This window comes from Crinia signifera, chromosome 9 (assembly GCF_055691185.1).
Source record: "Crinia signifera chromosome 9, ASM5569118v1, whole genome shotgun sequence".
Taxonomy (NCBI): Eukaryota; Metazoa; Chordata; class Amphibia; order Anura; family Myobatrachidae; genus Crinia; species Crinia signifera.
In genome coordinates this window covers 110,876,087-110,894,804 of record NC_139225.1, presented here as the reverse complement: position 1 = coordinate 110,894,804, position 18,718 = coordinate 110,876,087, and the positions used below count along the sequence as shown (strand labels likewise).

The following is an 18,718-nucleotide window of genomic DNA, read 5'->3' as shown; positions in this document are numbered from 1 at the left end:
TGCCTGGCAATGTGCGGTCTGGGACAGCTAAAGTAATATTTGTATTCATACTGGGCGTCCCTTCCTTTTGAATACATTAGCAAAGGTGGTAGAAGATCTCTTCTTTTTTTTTTTTTTCTTCCTCTTAGTTGTTCCCACTTTGCTGAGCATCATCCTTAGCCCTGATCATTTCCATACATTTAAAGGGGGATATTTATCAAAGTTCAGAGGCCGCTAAGGTATTAAATGAAAAATGTGGTAAAAACCCAGTTTTTAGGGTTTTTTTACCACATTTTCATATGTATCAATGCGGACTGCTGTGTTTCCGACACAGAAGGTAACGACAGCTCCGCCACGCTGCACCGGACCCGCACCGCCCACGCCATCCACCAACACCTGCTGCCCAGTCAGCAGTGGCGTAACTAGAAATATTGCGCCCCCCTGCAGAATTTTTTTTGCGGCCCCCCCCCCCCCATACATTAATTATATTTTTTCATACATAATACTTCCTGTCCCCCATCTCTATCATCGCTACTATGACCCATAACACCTATGCCTCCTGTCCCTCCCATCACAGTTATCCCTTATCTGCCTGTTCCCCCACTAAACAGACATTACAGAGTAGTTCAGACCTGGCAGGCAGGCTTCAGGAGCAGGTGTCCGGACTCTGGACACAGAGAAGTTCCTGTAGTCATTTCTTTCAGCTCACTCTCTGACTGTGGCAGCCTTTATAATCAATCTAAAGCCTCACTGTAATATGCTTTACTGTGAGGATTTGGGTTGATTGTAAAGCCTGCCACAGTCTGTATAAATCAAGCGAAGTGTGGCAGGGACAGGACGGAGGAGAGGGAGATCGTTATGTACGCTGGCCACACTGCTGCCAGAGTGTCACAGACGGGTGCAGGGCTGCTGCAGCCAGGAACCACACCTCATCTCAGCACTTTACATACCTTGCTGAGCCGCCAAAACTCAGCCCCCGGCATTCTCCTCCTGCCTCCAGCTCCTGCATTCACAGGTACTGTGCGGTGACACTGCGCCCACATATTGCTGGCTCCCCCCCGCAGTGGCTTGGGCTGCTGAGCCTTACTTACGCCACTGCCAGTCAGCCTCCTGCTGTGCTGCCCGGACCCAGTTAACTCTTCCCCCCCAGCAGCAGCACTTCCCCTTCCAGGTGCAATGAGGAGGAGCCCTGGAGTCTCTGTAGCAGGAGGCTCCAGGGTGTAGGAGTTGAGAGGGACCCACGGGCACCCTCTCATCCGGCCGCTTATTTTCGTAAGAGCTGTCCTTAGCGATACTAATCGCATATGTTAGTACAGATGCAATTAGTATCAATGCGATGTGTGGTGGGATGTACCGCAATTGCTTAGTACATCCCGCCCAGAGAGAGGTAACATTGTGAAAGATAAAGTACTAGCTAATCATCTTTTGCCTTACATGTTACAGGCTTCATTTGAAAAATTACAGGAGCTGATTAGTTTGGTACTTTTTAATTTTTATTTTTTAGCACTCAGTTTTATCTCTCTCTCTAAGCATTGCTCAATACTGCATAGTGTATGATACAAACAAATGTAAATAGGTTTGCATGGCATTGACGTTTCTGTGTGCTTCCTAGCAGATTTTTTATGAGGAGTTGTGGCCAATGTGGGGTGTCCAGAAGAACTCCTTTAAAAATATAAATATAAAATCTGTACAGGGGGGTGCCCATGTCTAATATAGCGGGCTGTTTTTTTTACTCCCCTACACAGGGAGAGCATAGGCATGTGCTGGGCTGGGGAGAGATGCTGCTGCAGTGGCAGTTAGTTCTCTCTCTCCCTGCCTGGTTCCCTGTAAACGCCCCCAACTGATTGTCTCGGCAGCTCCCCAGGAGGGCTCGCATGCAATTAGGCACTTCATGTGCCAAGTTTTGCATGTGATAAATCGCATAAAATTTATCACATGCAACTCCCTTGGAGCTGCAGGTGGAGGGAGCAGGGGGGTGGCGGACGCTGGTGAGGGGACCCTGTGCCGCCCCCTGCTCCTTTCACCCATCTCTAAGGTCGTGGGCATCCCCCTCCGCTTTTAAGTGCTCCTGCCGCTGGCGCTGCTCAACAGCGGCTTCCCCTGCCCGGATCCCTGGTTCCCTGCGCCCCCTCCTCCCAGCTCTCTGGTAGACGGTATCCCCCACCCACTGCCGTCCCCTGCCCGGCTCTGGGCTGCACGTAAGATTTATGAAATCTATGTGCAGCCCGTCCATCCTCCCAACTCCGATCCGATGCCAACGGGACTGCACATCGGGTCGGACGGGATGTATACATGTGCGATTGGGGCCGATTTTCACGGGCAAATTCAGCCGAATAGGGTGAAATTGTACCCAAATCGCATAGTGTATGGGGATCTAACTGTGGACGGACATGGGTCCTTCCAACAGGCCAAGCCCAGGGTTGTCGCTCCCCCCCCTCTTGGCGCCACTAACTGCACTTTGTTATATTTGTAATTGGCTGTGCACAGTTGAAAGAGAAACACATGGAAAGAGGAGCGGTATGTTTCTTTGTCAGTGAAACTGACCTAAAGCTGGCACCTGGTTGATCCTTTCAGCCGCTGTACTGAATGTCCTTGTAAAATGCTCAGACCTCAGGTTAAACTGTAACCAAATATGGATTCTAAGATTTTCAACTAAATCATCTTAAAATTCCCTGTGATTCATGAAAGCGGCTTTGCATTCCTAAGTGACATCATTCTGAGATTTGTGTGTTTAGTTGAATAATCATGAATTCTACATAGCAGAATATTTTGCCACCAACTTGTACAGCATTAACTGTTTTACAGCCAACGAGGAATGCATTTTAAGTTTGTGCTTCTTTTGAGGATAATACAAAAGAACATACATGTAATCCAATTTTACAAGGTTCTGTAAAATAGGCTGTGACTCCCACTGTACAAAGGGGGTTATTCAGACCTGAGAGCTGGGCTGTGAATTTTGCAAAAGTGGCATGCGTACGGCTCGTAACGCGCATGCGCAAGGCCATACAACAATAGATGACAGCATTTCTTTTTAATCGCTATGCATTTGCAAGTTGACTGGCTGGAAACTGGCTAAAACAAAAAAAGTTAAATAGTCCCAAGGTGCAGCCAATCCGTGCAGCCACATAACAGATGGAGAACCACAAAAACCTCCCCACTGGCATAAACTTCAGAAAACAAAAAGTTGTTGGCGCTGGATTTTGTTGTCACAGTAGATCTCAAATGATCACCATAGACGGATGTGTGAGGTCCCTGGTCATGGTCAACACATATGGGTGTATAAAATACAATGTGTAAATAACATAGTAGTGTAGAAATTTACTGAAAATGAGGGTCCATGTGATGAAAAGTCCTACCCAACTCACTATATAATGAGCAAAGATGTGCATGCAAAGGTATATTTATCTCTTGTTTAAGGGGTCAACACATGATTTACGACAAGTCACTCTGTGTACCAAAGGAAATTGATTTTCACTTGATCAGATGCGTACCCCACTCACTCGAAAAAAGAAACGTAGTGAAGCATATAACGGTTTCTTTAGAAACTCATCCTATCCATAGCCTCATCATACCTGTCCTCACAGATAATAATATCAATGAAAAAGGAGAGTAAGTGGTCTCAATAAAATTCCATACATTTAATGAGCAGAGTACAAACAAAGAAACAAAATTTTTTAAATGGTTCACCTGAGAGGCAGCCACATTGGCCAATAGCCACAATCACAGGTAGCACCAAAATATTTTCAATCACTCTTTTTTTGAGTGAGTACGGAAATCAATTTCCACTTGATCAATCAGTCATGTGGTGACCCCTAAAACAAGTGATAAAGATATCTTTACACAGTGGCTTAAGTTCGTCCATGTCGCCCGGAGGCAAGAAAAAAGTTGGTGTCCCCCCCCCCCCATTGATAGATAGCTAGAGAGAGTTAGAGATAGGGAGAGGGAGGGAGGGAGAGAAAGAGAGAGATAGGAAATCATGGAGAAAGAAGGGTGTCAGAGAGAAATAATGTCAGGGAAAGAGGGGGTGCCAGCATAAAGTGAGGAAATGAGAGGGGAGAGGGAGATAGTGTCAAGAGGGGGTACTTGTGTATTATCTGGGCTCCCATGTTAAATGCACCCCATTTTTTCATACCCCTACTATCCAACTATGCATGGAGTTGATTTTATATAGTGTGGCGAGCGCAGCGAGCCACCGTGCCCGAAGCGTGGCGAGCGCAGCGAGCCCCGCAAGGGGACGCGGTCTCATAAGAAAAACGGGAGCCCAGATATTACATAAGTACCCAAGAGGGTTTCAGAGATAGAGAGAAGGGGTGAGATTATTTAACGGATAGAAGAGAAGGGGGTTAGAGAGAGAGTTCAGGTACAAAGTGAGAGGGGGTGACAGGTGAGAGAGGGATGGGGTGACAGGGGTGTCAGGCAGAAAGAGAGTGATGGGGTGACAGGGGTGTCAGGCAGAGAGAGGGATGGGGTGACAGGTATGTCAGGCAGAGAGAGGGATGGGGTGACAGGTGTCAGCCAGAGAGAGGGATGGGGTAACAGGGGTGTCAGCCAGAGAGCGAGGGATGGGGTGACAGGGGTGTTAGCAGAGAGAGAGAGAGAGGGATGGGGTGACAGGGGTGTCAGGCAGAGAGAGAGGGATAGGGTGACAGGGGTGTCAGGCAGAGAGAGGGATTGGGTGACAGGTGTGTCAGGCAGAGAGAGGGATGGGGTAACAGGGGTGTCAGGCAACGAGAGAGGGATGGGGTGACGGGTGTCAGGCAGAGAGAGAGGGATGGGGTGACAGGGGTGTCAGGCAGAGAGAGGGGGATGGGGTGACAGGTGTGTCAGGCAGAGAGAGAGGGATGGGGTGACGGGTGTCAGTCAGGGGGCGCGGGCACGCTGCCTACAATCAGGGTACCTCTACAAATGAGTGGAACATAAGGCAGGCGCCCGGCGGCAAATGACTCCATTGCCTCTGGGAGTTCCGCCACTGCCTTTGCATGCACATCTTCACTCATTAGTTGGGTAGGACTTTTCATCACATGGACCAGGGGTTCATAATCTTTTTCTAATCACGGCACCCTATGTATCAGAATTTTTCCAAGGCACCCCATGGTAATGTGGTAAAGAATTTTGTTCTGATTGTACACATGTTTATGATTGGCAGCCACCAGCACTGGTTTTGTCCAGAAATAATTGATCATAAATAATTTGAATTGGTCCTGGACGATCAACCCGAGGCACCCCTGCAAGTGTCCCGAGGCACCCCAGGGAGCCTAGGCGCACAGTTTGGGAGTCACTGACATGGGCCCTCATTTTTTGAAAATTTCTACACTACAGTATTGTGTTATTTACACATTGGGGGGGAATTTGCTAAGATGTGAGTTGTATTTCACATGGGATGTTGCTATGGGCAACCAATCGGAAACACTTCTCATATTTTTTTTTTTTTGAGTAATGTTTTTATTGAAAAAGAAAAATGGTACATAAACAATAACAAATGGTAACAAGGCAGGTACATGCATGGTAGGGTAATATGATCACAGAGTTAGCCAGGAGTGATAAAGTAGCATTACATGTTATAGTAGGGTAATCGCTACATGGCATCGTAAAGAATAATAGATAATCGATCAAAGTAGAGAAGAAATAATAAGCATCATAAAAAAGGGGTTTGTGCTGAGGGCATCCATGTTCTAAAGTAGACATGTTATTACCAAGTGGAGAGCCTAACAAATTGTCGAATATGGTCTTTATCGGAGTCAGCAAGTGAAAGAACATATGGTAACCAGATATCAAAAAATTTGGATGCCCTTGATTCTATGTCAATCGAACATTCAACTCAGTCCATTTGAAATAGAAAGCATAGTCTAGAAAGCGTCAATGTGTCAGTGTAACTCGATCTAGAGAGTATGGTGTTTTTGGCCACCATAGCAGGCCTCCCGCATCTTCTCCGGGTCTCCAGCCGGCCCAGGAATGCATTGCGCGAGTGTGCGCGCGCACACTCGCGCAATGCATTCCTGGGACCGCTGGAGACCAGGAGAAGATGCCGGAGGCCTGCTGTGGACGCCCGGGGACTGCGCGGACGCCGAGGGACCACCGGACACCATCAGGGGACAGGTAAGTATGGCTACAAAAATATATTCCAAAAACCGGAAAATTCCCCTATCCGGAATGCTCGTGGTCCCGAGCATTTCGGATAGGGGATACTCAACCTGTACTGTAAGATTTCCTATTTCATAAGCTACAGATGTTTGCTAATAAAATATAAATGTCTAATCTCTGACATATAATAGCCTAACTGTTAGGAATCTAGGTGGGGTGAGTTTATCTAGTATTACAAATAGTTTCTATCACGTATACACATTACAGGCCAACATGATTTCCCTAGGAACCATTGATGCTATTGAGTTATATAAAAGCCGCCAATACATTATACACACGTTTTGAATGTACTGCGGGCTGCAGGGGTGATGGATGACTGACCAACTGCTGGAATTCCAGCGGTCGTTTCTCTGACATCGGAATCCAGACTTACACAGGCTATTTTCCCTCATGGGGGTCCACAACCCCCATAGAGGGAGAATATAATAGGTGGATGGCGCAGCAACCCTCCAAGGGGCTTCAATGTGCTCACCCCCTGTCAGTCTCCTGACAGTCTGGATTCAGGTTGTTGGAGAAAGGACCGTCAGAATCCCGACTGTCGGAAAGTTATACCATACCCGTCTGCAGGAATAGACACAGCGACAGAATTACTCCAGGCATGGTCAGAAAGTTAATGTTTCATCGGTGTACAGCATACTTGCCTACCTGACCGTCTCCATGAGGGAGAAAATGCTCTGTTCCTGGACTGGTAATGTATGATTGCCATCACCTGTGGTGAAACACCTTTCTGATCACTTACCTAGCTCCCCACAGGTGATGGCAATCATACATTACCAGGGAAGCCCAGGAACAGAGCATGTTCTCCCTCATGGAGAGGGTCAGGTAGGCAGGCATGGTGTACAGCGGACATTCATGCTATGAACATGCAGGCAAAAGTCTCTTGTTCCTTATTTCACATATTACCAAATTAGGTCTTGCCTGTTTGTTTGGGCGATGTTTACTCAAGGTTAACTACTTGAAAAAATTCTGACTTGGTAGGGGGAGAATAAAACTGCTGAAAGTCGGCAATGTTTTTTGGCAGAAAGTTTGTGGCAGGAAAAAGCCACCTCATGCTCCGTTTAGATTACACTCGCTCGGAAAGGAATTTTAACCAGATGGCTGCAGGAGCCCCGCACTCCTGAGGCTCTCTGCTATTTCGGGAAAATGCATGTTTTCATTCGCACACACCCTTTCCAAAAGATCTGCGTGATATCGGCAGCCGGAAACAAGCCATTAGTGTGATGAAATGTTTACTTTCCAAGCAAGCGTGACAAGTACAACAATAACCCGAACAATGATTGCGCTGTTTCCTGAACAGGTGACAGATGAGAAAATCAAACATATCTTATTATATCCAAAATTAATGATTACAAATTAAAATTTTGTTTAACTCTCAGATGACTATATTGGCTTGTACAGTATGTCCTGCAAATCTGTTTTCATTATATTGTGTGTTCTTCCCAGCTGTGATCTTTGGTAATCTAATATTGGATTTATATTATTGGATATATTTATAAAGTTTCAGTGGCGTAAGGTCGGCCCAGTTGCCTGGAGGCAAGATAAATATTGGTGCCCCCCCCACACACACACATAGCACCTTTTATATAATTATATGTATGCATGTGTGTAAGTACGTATATATGTTATGTATGTTATGTTTAAAACAAAGAGAGTGTGATGTCTATGGTCCTACTAGGAGGGGAAGTCAGCCACAGAAACGATATTGAAGGCTTTCAATGAACTGATTTAAACTTGCAGGGGAGCAGGAGCTCGGTGGCAGATGACTCCATTGCCTCCCAGAGTTACGCCTCTGTAAGGTTTGTTTGCTGTGGGATACCGCGCTGCTCTGCTGTACTGTCAACAGTAGAGAGATTCCGTTGTTTTCAGATAGCGACACTGTGTCGTATCCCGGGGCAACACAAGTGAACAATTTTGCCTAATGATACATACATACAGATGGGTCAGGTCCCATCCTTGCTGGCGGGTCGCCATGGCGTCTGCGCTGGCGACCCGCCAGCAGCCACGCCAGCGAATGCACTGAGACGCGCGTGCGTCTCAGTCTCAGTCTCCGTCGCCAGCGCGACGGAAACCCTGTCCGTCTCCGCCTCAGGGAGACGGACAGGGTTAGGGGGGGTTAGGGGGGGATGCGAGCAGGCGGCGGGGACCCCGGGTTACCGCCGGCAAGCCGGCGGGGACCCGGGGGAACGGATGGAAGCGCCGTCGGAAGGGGACGCGCGCGCGTCCCCTTCTCACCATCGCCATGGCGCTGGCGGGGGATGGCGGCTGGCGACGCCAGAGCCATCCCCTGCCAAGATGGGACAAGACCCATCTGTAGCTTAAAGTGTCCTGGGAGGGATCCAACTGGATCCTTCTCGAGGGAAATGCGAAAGAAGCCCACTGCGTCTATTCTGGATACTTTCTGTAGCTTGGTGCGTATGAGAACAGCAGCCAAATTTTTCAAAATGCCATTTTCGGGGGTTTGGCCACATATTTAACTTTGCTGCATCCTAACCTTAATCACAAATGTAAACGTTACTTTTTTTGCAAGGATTGGTGCCTGATAACATCCCCCCCCCAAACCACAAATCCACCATTGGATCTGCTATTGGCACTAGGGCTATTGAGCCTGACTAGACTTTGGACCTGAAAGGGTTAATAAAAGAAAAGTTTGCTTTCATTTAGGGACATTGGGTCTGATTCAGTCCTGATCACTGCTGTGCGCATTGGCACAGTGCCTGATTATCGATACACTGCGTATGTATATGGGTGGCAATGCGCGTGCACCCCACCTGCTAGCAAATAAATCTTGCAACTTTTTTTTCTTCGCTAGCCGTTCGCAAGATGATTGATAGGAAGTAGGCTTCTAGGAGCGGGATCCGGGCGTTTAGTGGGAGTGCTTAGAAAAATGATTGGCGTGAGAGAAAATACACAAGGCGTGCCCAAGCGTTTCAGGGGAGGGAGTGTGGCATAAGCTCCAGGCCAGATACACCTGTAATAATCCCAGCTGCAGAGCAAGTCCCTGGCTACTCCTATCTTGTACTGAGTGGTGACTAGTGTAAAAATCATTCGATGGTGGGAGTCTAACGAATGGTTCTGGATATTTTTGCTCAGCTGCGAAGTCTTCCCACATTCATTCGCAAGGTGGGATTTCACTATAGCGGGGTGGCGTTTACCTAATCACTACAAATCCGCTCAGCAGTGATCAGGTCTGAATCAGGCCCTTTGTCACCTTTTCAGTTGTCTGCCTTAACCATTTCTTTAATAAAGGCACGACATGTCCAGCAGGGGGAGGTAGTGAATAAAGAAACCTAAAGAGGTGCATACTAGTCTTCCAGTATCCTGTCTTCGTTGTGTCTGATAGTTTTGTGCCCTTTCAGTGTCATTGCAGAGATTGGAAGGACTTTTATATGCAGAAAATGTCTGTATTGATATTGTTAACATTGTAATCTTCTATATGGTTTCTTTGACCATTTGATGGTACTCAAGACTCAACACTTATTGTATATTTGCTTTTTCCTGAGTATTAAGACTTGTGTGTTTGATGTGCAATGTTATACAGAGAATGCTTAATTGTTACCACCAGTCGCTGCCTTACTACTGTGTGTATACTACAATGTATTTTCTAGGCCACCGGTATAGCTGAACCCAAGGGCTGCTTGAGAGTGTAAAGTAGCCTTGGAAAATCGACTTAGCATAAGTGGGGACATTGATGTGCTGCCACACTGCTGTGTACCACTGATGTGACGTGCTCAGGATAAATGGACGTGGCTGTCTAGATATAGGATGCCAAGTCGCTCTCAAATCAATTCCCTTATGATTGGAACAGACTGACAATGCCGCATGAGCTTGCACCGTCATTGAGTAACACTCTCCCATATAAACAGAGCAGTACTGTATATTAAACCGGGTGTATCGCCTATATCTGCAGCCAGTACAAAGTTGTTACTGCAAATAACATTCTCACTTGAAATTGTAACTGTTCTGAGAACTGTGTGACCGTTTGCAGAATGTGCTGCCCTCTACTGGTTTTTGTATATTTAGGGGGTTATTCTGGTTTGATCTCTGCCCCGCGCATTCACGCGGGGGAGCGATGTTTGCGTCTGCGCATGCGCATTTATGCATAAAATGTTCCGCAGAGAGGGAAATTGTGGACTGCATTTGAACCCTTCTCTAAAAGCCGTGCGTTCGCCACTGCATTGTCACTTTTTTTCAATATGACACTCAAACTTCTAACTAATATGAAGGACTGTATGACCTTTTTGCCACTAATTTTCATTTCCAATGGCATTGGTTAATCTGAGAACTACAAACTCATAGCAATACACTACTTGGACAGAACTAATTGTAGCTTTATTTGTAGGAAGATATGGTGCAGGTAAAAGAACGGTTAACGCATGATATAACATTTACAGTAGTACTCTGAATCAACTGGTTTCCAGTAGAGATTAAACAGAATTAGAATGTTGGATCTTCTTGAGCCTAACTTATACTTCTTTTACACCGCCTCTAAACTCCGGGTCTTCGGCGGGTCAGACCCGGGTCAGAAGCGGTGTAAATGTGACACGCCGTGTCCCTTTACACGGGACTTCTACCCAGGTCCTGACCTGGGTAGAACACGGCCAGGACCTGGGCAGAGGGCGGTGTAAATGGGTACGCCAGGTCATCCGACCCGGCTCCCATTTACATCAATGGGGGACGTCCAACCTGCAGACCGCAGCGTCCGCAGGTTGGTGGATGCCTGTGTGCGGCATCCATTCACCTCCCGGATGGCGGCTGGGGGGTGCACGGGGACTGGGGGCAGCCCAGCAGATTACCTTAGTGCTGGGCTTGCCCCCAGAGCAGCGGTCCGGGTCTCGGCGGTGGCGATCGGCGCTTGGAGATGATGTCCTCTCCAAGCGCCGGCAGGAGGGGGGGCGCCGGTGTAAAAGCTGCAAAACGCCCGGCTTGATCCTGGGTCTAAAAAGCCGGGTGCGACCCGGCGTTTTGGTGTAAAAGGGGTATAAGTCACTATAAGCCACCGGCTTATGTGTTGCTCTTGAATGGCATCAGCATGTGAAATGCCAACATTCTCATTTTGGTAGGAGGTTAGCGTCAGGTGCTAGTGGAATGGTTTGGCATTGGGAGAAAAACACTCACTGGAATGCTGATCCGCAGACTCCTACACTGGAACTGATCCTCATGTGACCGCCATGACCCAGAAGAAGATGATATACCTACCAATGGGAGACACTGGAAGACACTGCTAGACCAACAGGGGTGGTTTATCTACCTATTTCTGTATCTATCTAGTTATATTGTATAAGTAATACCCCTTTGACATCGCACCTCAGACCTCGAATCAGGTTGGTGATGTATGAGGTGCGATGTGAAAGCACCACAGCTTATAACCTGGATCAACCAATCTGGCAATTCGATTCGGATCATGAGAAGGGTTAACCCCGGGTCACCCTCTGTATAATGGGCTAACTGTTTTTTTTTTTTGTGAAAGCGCCAGACCCGGGATAGCGACCAACCTGGGCTGGCTTAGCGATGTGAAAGGGGGTATATTAGATTTTTTTTATATGTAAGTCATATTTTCAGAGGTGGCTGCAGCGCCTACCAAGCACTGCAGGGGAGATCACACAGCACATATATTACATGCATGATAACAGCACGTATATACATGCAGGTTATCATGCATGTAATACAGGGTTGCGTACCCTCCCGGAATGGCCGGGAGTCTCCTGAAAATCGGGTCCCCCTCCCGGCCCCTCGGAGGGGTGGGCAACCCTCCCGGATTCAGGGGGGACCCCTGCTGCGCCCCCGATCGCGGCATTTAAATGCCGCAATCCGCGGGTCTCAGAGGAGGGGGCGGAGCTAAAATGGCAAAATCGCATCATTTTAGCCCGCCCCCTCCACGGAGATACACGAATTCACCTGTTTACCGTCATGGGGCGGGGCTTAGTGATGTCACGCTCAAGCCCTGCCCCCGAGCAGCTGCTGAAACTCTCCTCTCCGGAATATTAAAGTTGGCAACCCTGATGTAATATCCACGGTGGATCGATCCCCTGGGGATCACCAGTGCTGGCCGGGAATCAGCCTAAGCTTTTAGAGTTATGATTGCCATTACCTGTGTTGAATCTCCTTTCTTATCAATTAACCTGTTTAGAACAGGTGGTGACCATCGTAAATGAAGAGGGAAGTCCAGAAACAGAGCATTGTGTCCCTCTTGGAATGGGTCATGTTGGGAGGTAGGCAGTCGCCTCTGCATATTTCTACTCCTGCTATATCCAGTTATATGCAGAAGTTGGTACACCCATACCTCCCAACTGAACCCCAGTGTCTATTCAAGGGAAAGGTAGGGACTTGGGCCACGGTCAGCTCAAATACATGAGGCCAGACCCCCCAATTTCTGGCACAGGCCTTCATCATTCTGCTTTCCTTCTTTACTCTCACACAAAGTTAGGAGGTATAGATACACCCATTGTCAAATTATACATTTTAACTTTTAAGTACAGTGAAACCCCCCCCCCCCCCCCCCCCCCACCCGTAAATCCACTCTGCAGTGATCGCTGCAAGGTACAAACATAAATCTACTGCCGAACAATAACTACTGTATGCATTTTCTACATTTAGTTCGTTTAAATGAATATGATGAGAGTAGCATGTGGGGAAATTATGACCAGCCTTCTAATTGACTCATTAGTATTTATCTGTAAGGGCTCAAAACCTGAATGACTCTTTGGGCATACTTGCCTACTTTTGAAAACTAGTTTCAGGGAGATTATAGTTGGTAGTAGAATTTTGAACCATGTCCCATTGAGGGGCAGGTCATCCTCCACCCAAAGGGCGTGTCTAGCTCCATATACAGTATGGAGAGATTGTGAAAAGAGATATTGAACGTGGCACCTAGAAGCGCGGGTGTGCACTGCTACATCTGAGAGGAATCTTTTATAATGACTTCTATCCAAATGTAGATGATCCCCAAAGCAGTTAGTAAGAGCGACTATACTTGGTAAAGTGCTGGGAAATGGCGCTGATTCTTCAATGTAAATGTATCTATCTCTCATTCTTTTTTTCCCCTCAAAATGTAACAGTGTAATGTGGGCTAGGTGACATGAGGGAGATTGCTAGACTAATGAGGGAGAGAGGGAGATTGCTGCTATTTCAGGGAGTCTCCTGCAGAATGCAGGAGGGTAGGCAACTATGTCTTTGGGTTTTAGATTAGTGATCTGATTCTGGACTTCCTCTTGTGGGACTGTTATCTCCACAGCCTCACATTCCTCTTGGCAGCTGACAGAGTATTTGAAAGTAAGGGAAAGCTATAAATAAGGTGTCTACTTCCACTTCAGAATTTCCACTGTCTCTTAAGAGACATCACTAAGAAGTGGAAGTTATGGGGAATGGTTGAGTCCAAACAAAGCTTGGTGAAATATACAAAGCAGGACCCCAATATTACTGTACAAGCCCTGCAGAAAGTCTAGGCAACACTAGTGTCGCAGTCAACAGGACTACCGCAGAGCTTTGCTTACTTGAACCTGCTCTGTATGCAGAATTAGCACAGAGAAAATAAACCTCGTCCTCATTGTCTAAAGCTTGCAAACCCATACATGAGAAATCGTTTGTGATCTAGTAGTACTGTGGAGTTGTTTTTTTGTGTGTGTTATTTTTATACATTTGTATAAAAAAAAAACAGGTTAAGCACACCCTATGAAATGAGAGGTGCTACCTTGCTGGGGCTTATAGTGCCACCACAAAGAGAAAAACAACACAGGTGCACTAATTAAGCATTACTAATTTATAATTGTGATACATTTTGCAATAAATACCATTTTTTGCATAATTTTGGCCAGGGTTACAGACATCCACCATGTCCAGGTAGCGTCACCTGAGAAGTCCCTAACATTCTAAGAGTTCAAATCTAGGGCATGGGACACACCCAAACCAGCCCAGCCAAACCCCCCCCCCCCCCCCCCAATGCATCACACTAGTTCACACTATACCATACGCTCCAGTGCAATTGTTATAGTACATACAAACAGTGGCTCCAAAAAGGAGGGGGGAGCAGATACTTGTTACCCGAGCCCGGGTCTGATGGAGGGTCCCGGGTCCTGCTCCCCCCTCCCCCATTGCAGAAAGCCATGCAGTGGGAGAGAAACAGGACAGTGGGAGAGAAAATGCACAGCCTCTCCTCCCAGCTCAGCACATGCTACTCAGTGCTGTGTGCTGAGCTGGGGGGAGAGGCAGTGGCAGCCTGTTCTCTCTCACTGCAGTGGTGTGCAATGCTGCCCACCCAAAGTTTTTTTTTCAAAGGGGCACGGTTACATCTCCCAGTGGTCACACCCCCTCTTGGTGACCTTTGTTTACTGGGGCCAGGCCGATCTGTCGTACAACGTTAACAATATAGTGCGTACACACTAAACAATATGCACAAAAATATTGTTAACGTTCTCGTGCATATTGTTTAGAAAGTTCACCTAATGCTGTACCCAGCTTACAAGACTCCTCTCCAATAGCTAAAAACTATGTAGGACTCGGAGTATCGCATATAATTAAATTTACTAGTCCGTACATATTCAAAGAGGCTGTTGATGCTTTAGTAGAGATTAGATTATGATTCTGTAGTTGTGTGGATGAATGTCACTCACTAATAGTAACGTAGGAGCAGAAATAAGCAGTGACCTCACTCCAACAATGCAGAGTTCTTGTCTTAATCCTGTAGGATAATGAGAAGGTCACTGTGATAACTGCAGCGCTTCTGATAAACAGGAAAAGGGGAAGAGCCTTGTGACCTTGTTATGCAATAATAATTGCTTTACATCACAGCCAGAAGTGACAGGGTATAGTGGTGGGTGTGGTATGCTGAGGGTATAGTGGTGGGTGTGGTATGCTGAGGGTATAGTGGTGGGTGTGGTATGCTGAGGGTATAGTGGTGGGTGTGGTATGCTGAGGGTATAGTGGTGGGTGTGGTATGCTGAGGGTATAGTGGTGGGTGTGGTATGCTGAGCCGACCGTTGGAAACTAGATCAAGTTTACGTTTGATTTCCATAAAGAGGCATATTTTATGTTTTAGGAATCTTTCTGGTTTTTATACCCCCCAAAAAAGCCATTCCTGGAACATCTTAATGTATTCTGAAGCAATTTGCTGTATTATTGTTAGGAACCATTAGTATGGTTCAGTTCTGTTTTGTGTTCTGTTTAGTTTGTATTTGGCATTTGACTCTTTGGTGTCCTCCGGTGGTCAGTCTGTGCCATTGCAGCTCAAATCTTCTCGAGTCTTGATTTATTCACAAGGCTGATTGATAATGAGCTCATTATTCCTGCTGGCAGGTTGGCTGGAGATGTCACAGGTGTGCTAATCACCTGAGTCCTTCTTAAGGCATTCTCCCCAGCAATGCAGAGCCGTGATTGCTTCCTGTTTCTTGGTCTGGATTCTGTCAAGTCTCTTGTCCTGCTGCAGTCTGGGTCCAGTCATCCTGTGCCTTATGCAGGATTCTTCCTGGGACGTGCTGCTGCTACCTTTCCTGCGTGAGCCTGCTGCCTCTCAAGCATCTGGGAACCACTATCTTCCATCTTATGCCCGGTGTCCTGAGTAGTCTTAGGCTACCGTTAGGTTGCACTGTGGTGCATGTCAGTTGCCCAAGACTTGTACTTCTGCATTATCCTCTTTAGTTGGGGTTATTAGTTTAGTCAGATTGTCCTCTTGGACCTATCCTTGGCGGTTGTCGTGGGCTTGTCGCCACCTAACACCTGGATGCACCAGAGCTTGGGCGGGCCTAACTCGCCCTCTCAGTCGTGGCGGCTAAAGGCGAAGCCTAGCATCCTGCAGTCCACGACCACCTGTCAGGGAGGGCCAATAGAGTGAGATTAAAGGCAGCTGCACCATACAGTCTGGGAGACGTTCAGTTACCTCAGTTACTCCCCGGATCGTAACGATTATACCTTTTTTTTATTTCTTTTTTTAATACTCTTATGATTTTTAAAGAAGCACCTTTTTTGGGGGTGCTCATTGACAGTAGACTTATCCTATCCATACACTTGTGAGACATGGCATGCAATCATTTGATTTCGACCACATATTTACAATAAATTGAATGATTTTATGCATATTTTAGGGAAATTCAATGCAATGTGCGGTCCCACCATTGAATGTCACGTTGATAGATAGTATGTGGTCGCTCTAATGCAATCCGCAGGTGTGTGTGTGTGTGTGTGTGTGGGGGGGGGAATGCTTTTTGCGGCATTGAGTTTGGGGAGAGTATCCACCTGGATACTTTAGCACTGTGAAGGAGCTGGTGGCTGAATTTTTAAATACTGGGCAGCCCTCTGATTGGCTATGCTACTCCGCCGGCCTCTGCTCGCCCTCTTCTAGCACCTGGTGTGCATGATGGCATGCGACATCGGGTGCTGAAATGGGGCACTTTTTGCACCGTAAGATGCGTCTGGATGCGATGGACAATCACATACGTGTATGGGTAGCATAACCGGCACTTCCCAATGTCAAGGGGCAGCAGCAAAGTCAAATAAGGTATTGGCATCCATACAAAGGGACATAGAGGCAAGGGAAGACAGTGTCATTTTTTGCCACTTTATAAATCATTGGTACGGCCTCCACTAGATTACATTGTACAGTTCTGGGCACTATTCCATAAAAGGGACATATTGCAACTTGACAAGGGATTCGAGTTATTGGGTTATGAGGAGAGGCTATCCAGGTGGGTGTGGCTGATTGGTTTGACCACTGAAGGTCGACTTGGCTAAGGTCAATAGGGTTACAAGCATTAGATTGACAATGGGAAGGTCAACCGTCAAAAGGTTGACATGAGGTTTTATTTTTCCCCCCGAATATCAACAAAGCCTCTGAGAAGAAGGGTGTGGCATGACATCCCGCTGGTCATACCGTCGTGGTACGTTGGCTCACCATTCTCACGGCACTTACATTCGCATGGCATGCAAATGGATGATTTACTTAGACAACCATTCAAATGTCAGTGGGAACCTCCCACATCTTTCAATAGTTGCCGACCAATGAAAGATGTGGTGCGCACACTCTCAGGTCACTTTTATATGCATGTACGGTCTCGCTGACATCCGGTAATGTCAGCTGCCTGCCCCCAGCGCCCACGTCACCAGGCGATAACCATGGAAACGCCCAGCATTTTCATGCGGACGCCCATGAAACGCTGGCCGTTCCCATGGGTGGGTACCCTTGCATGCCGCCCCCCCGCCCACTGGCCGTGCACAACCACCGCATGCACATGCGCATTGAGAAAACATCGGCCCTGTGCGAACGGGCCACTGCAAATGGACCAGAATAAGGTCCTATGTGTGGTAATAGCAGTTCCCAGAATTAAACTGGAACCCTGAAAATTGCTGCAGTTCTGCTGCTGAATTAGATCATGTAAAGCCTATTGAGATTGATATGTGATGCAGTTGGGCACCTTTAGCTAGAAGGCCTTTCTTTTATATGCAGGTACAGTATGTCCTTGGCAGCTAGGATAGCCATATGCAGATGTTACTTATGAGGTAGGGCTTACGTTGTGGGAAAGCTATTGGACTCCTATTTATCTCTTGCAACCAAGTGTAGTCAGACAGAGGGCCTTATTTTGGTTCATTCTTTCTGACAAAATCCTTCTTAGATGGGCAAAACCATGTGCACTGCAGGTGGGGAAGGTGTTACTTGTGCAGAGAGAATTAGATTTGGGTGGGGTTTTACTTCAAAGTGAGATCTATATTGCAATGTAAAAATAAAGCAGTCAGTATTTACCCTGCACAGAAACAAAATTACTCACCCAAATCTCATTCTCTCTGCACATGTTACATCTGCCCCCCCTGCAGTGCACATGGTTTTGTCCATCTAAGAAGGATTTTGTCAGAAAGAATGAACCAAAATAAGGCCCAGAGATAGCTGATGACAGCACCGGCCATTACTAAAAATACCTTTTCTGCCATTCCCTGTGATTTGGGACAATGCTCCCTCTGTGTTCATGGTTATAAATGCAGGAAAGACTCATTCTTTTAATGACCATAACTCCTGGTTGTCAAATAGAGAAAGATTAGGAATTACATTTATGGGAGGCATGCAGGAGGTCAAAGACTGAGTGTTCAATAAGGATGGAAGACAATACCCCAATAGTACAATGTATTTTTGGTGTGAAAATGTGTATTCTTGTGTGATGACAGAGGTAAGACTGCATGTGGCTGACATACGGTAAGGAAAGGTGTTGAGTGGGATGCCACTATCCCAGCGTTAGATAGGTACAGAATCCTGCAGCATTAAGTAATCTGTTGCAAACCTCCCAACATTTGCGTGCAGCTCTGCGGGACAGCCAAATTCTTGGAGGTGTGGCCTCATGGAAGGGGGTGTGGTCTATAATCGTGCCGCTGACACGAGGCTGCACCCCATTTTCAGCCCCTTCTGGCTATGCCCCCAGCCCCTCTGGCTGCAGGAATAGACGCTGTGCGCATGTGCACAGCGTCTATTCACGGATGACAGGGGTGGAGTCCCAACTGCCCCACCCCGCCGCGGGACACTGCTGGCCCCGGGAGGGAAGCGGGAACATCCCAAATTCCGTGACGTTCCCGTGATAAGCGGGACAGCTGGGATGTATTCTGTTGATACAGGGACATAGGGCCTGAT

General features: G+C 47.1%; 1 protein-coding gene across 4 annotated transcripts in view; it reads left to right on the top strand.

The window, feature by feature from the left end:
- The window catches only part of FHL1 (four and a half LIM domains 1), a 90,742-nt gene that overhangs the window by 40,692 nt on the left and 31,332 nt on the right, over positions 1–18,718 (top strand). The window contains exon 1 of one of the 4 annotated variants that reach the window (XM_083159507.1): positions 789–994. The exons of the other annotated variants lie outside the window; for them this stretch is intronic. Coding sequence (XP_083015633.1) covers positions 838–994 — 157 coding nt within the window. The 5' untranslated portion in view covers positions 789–837. Of the gene's footprint in view, positions 1–788; positions 995–18,718 lie in introns of those variants that run through there. 4 annotated transcript variants of the gene reach the window in all.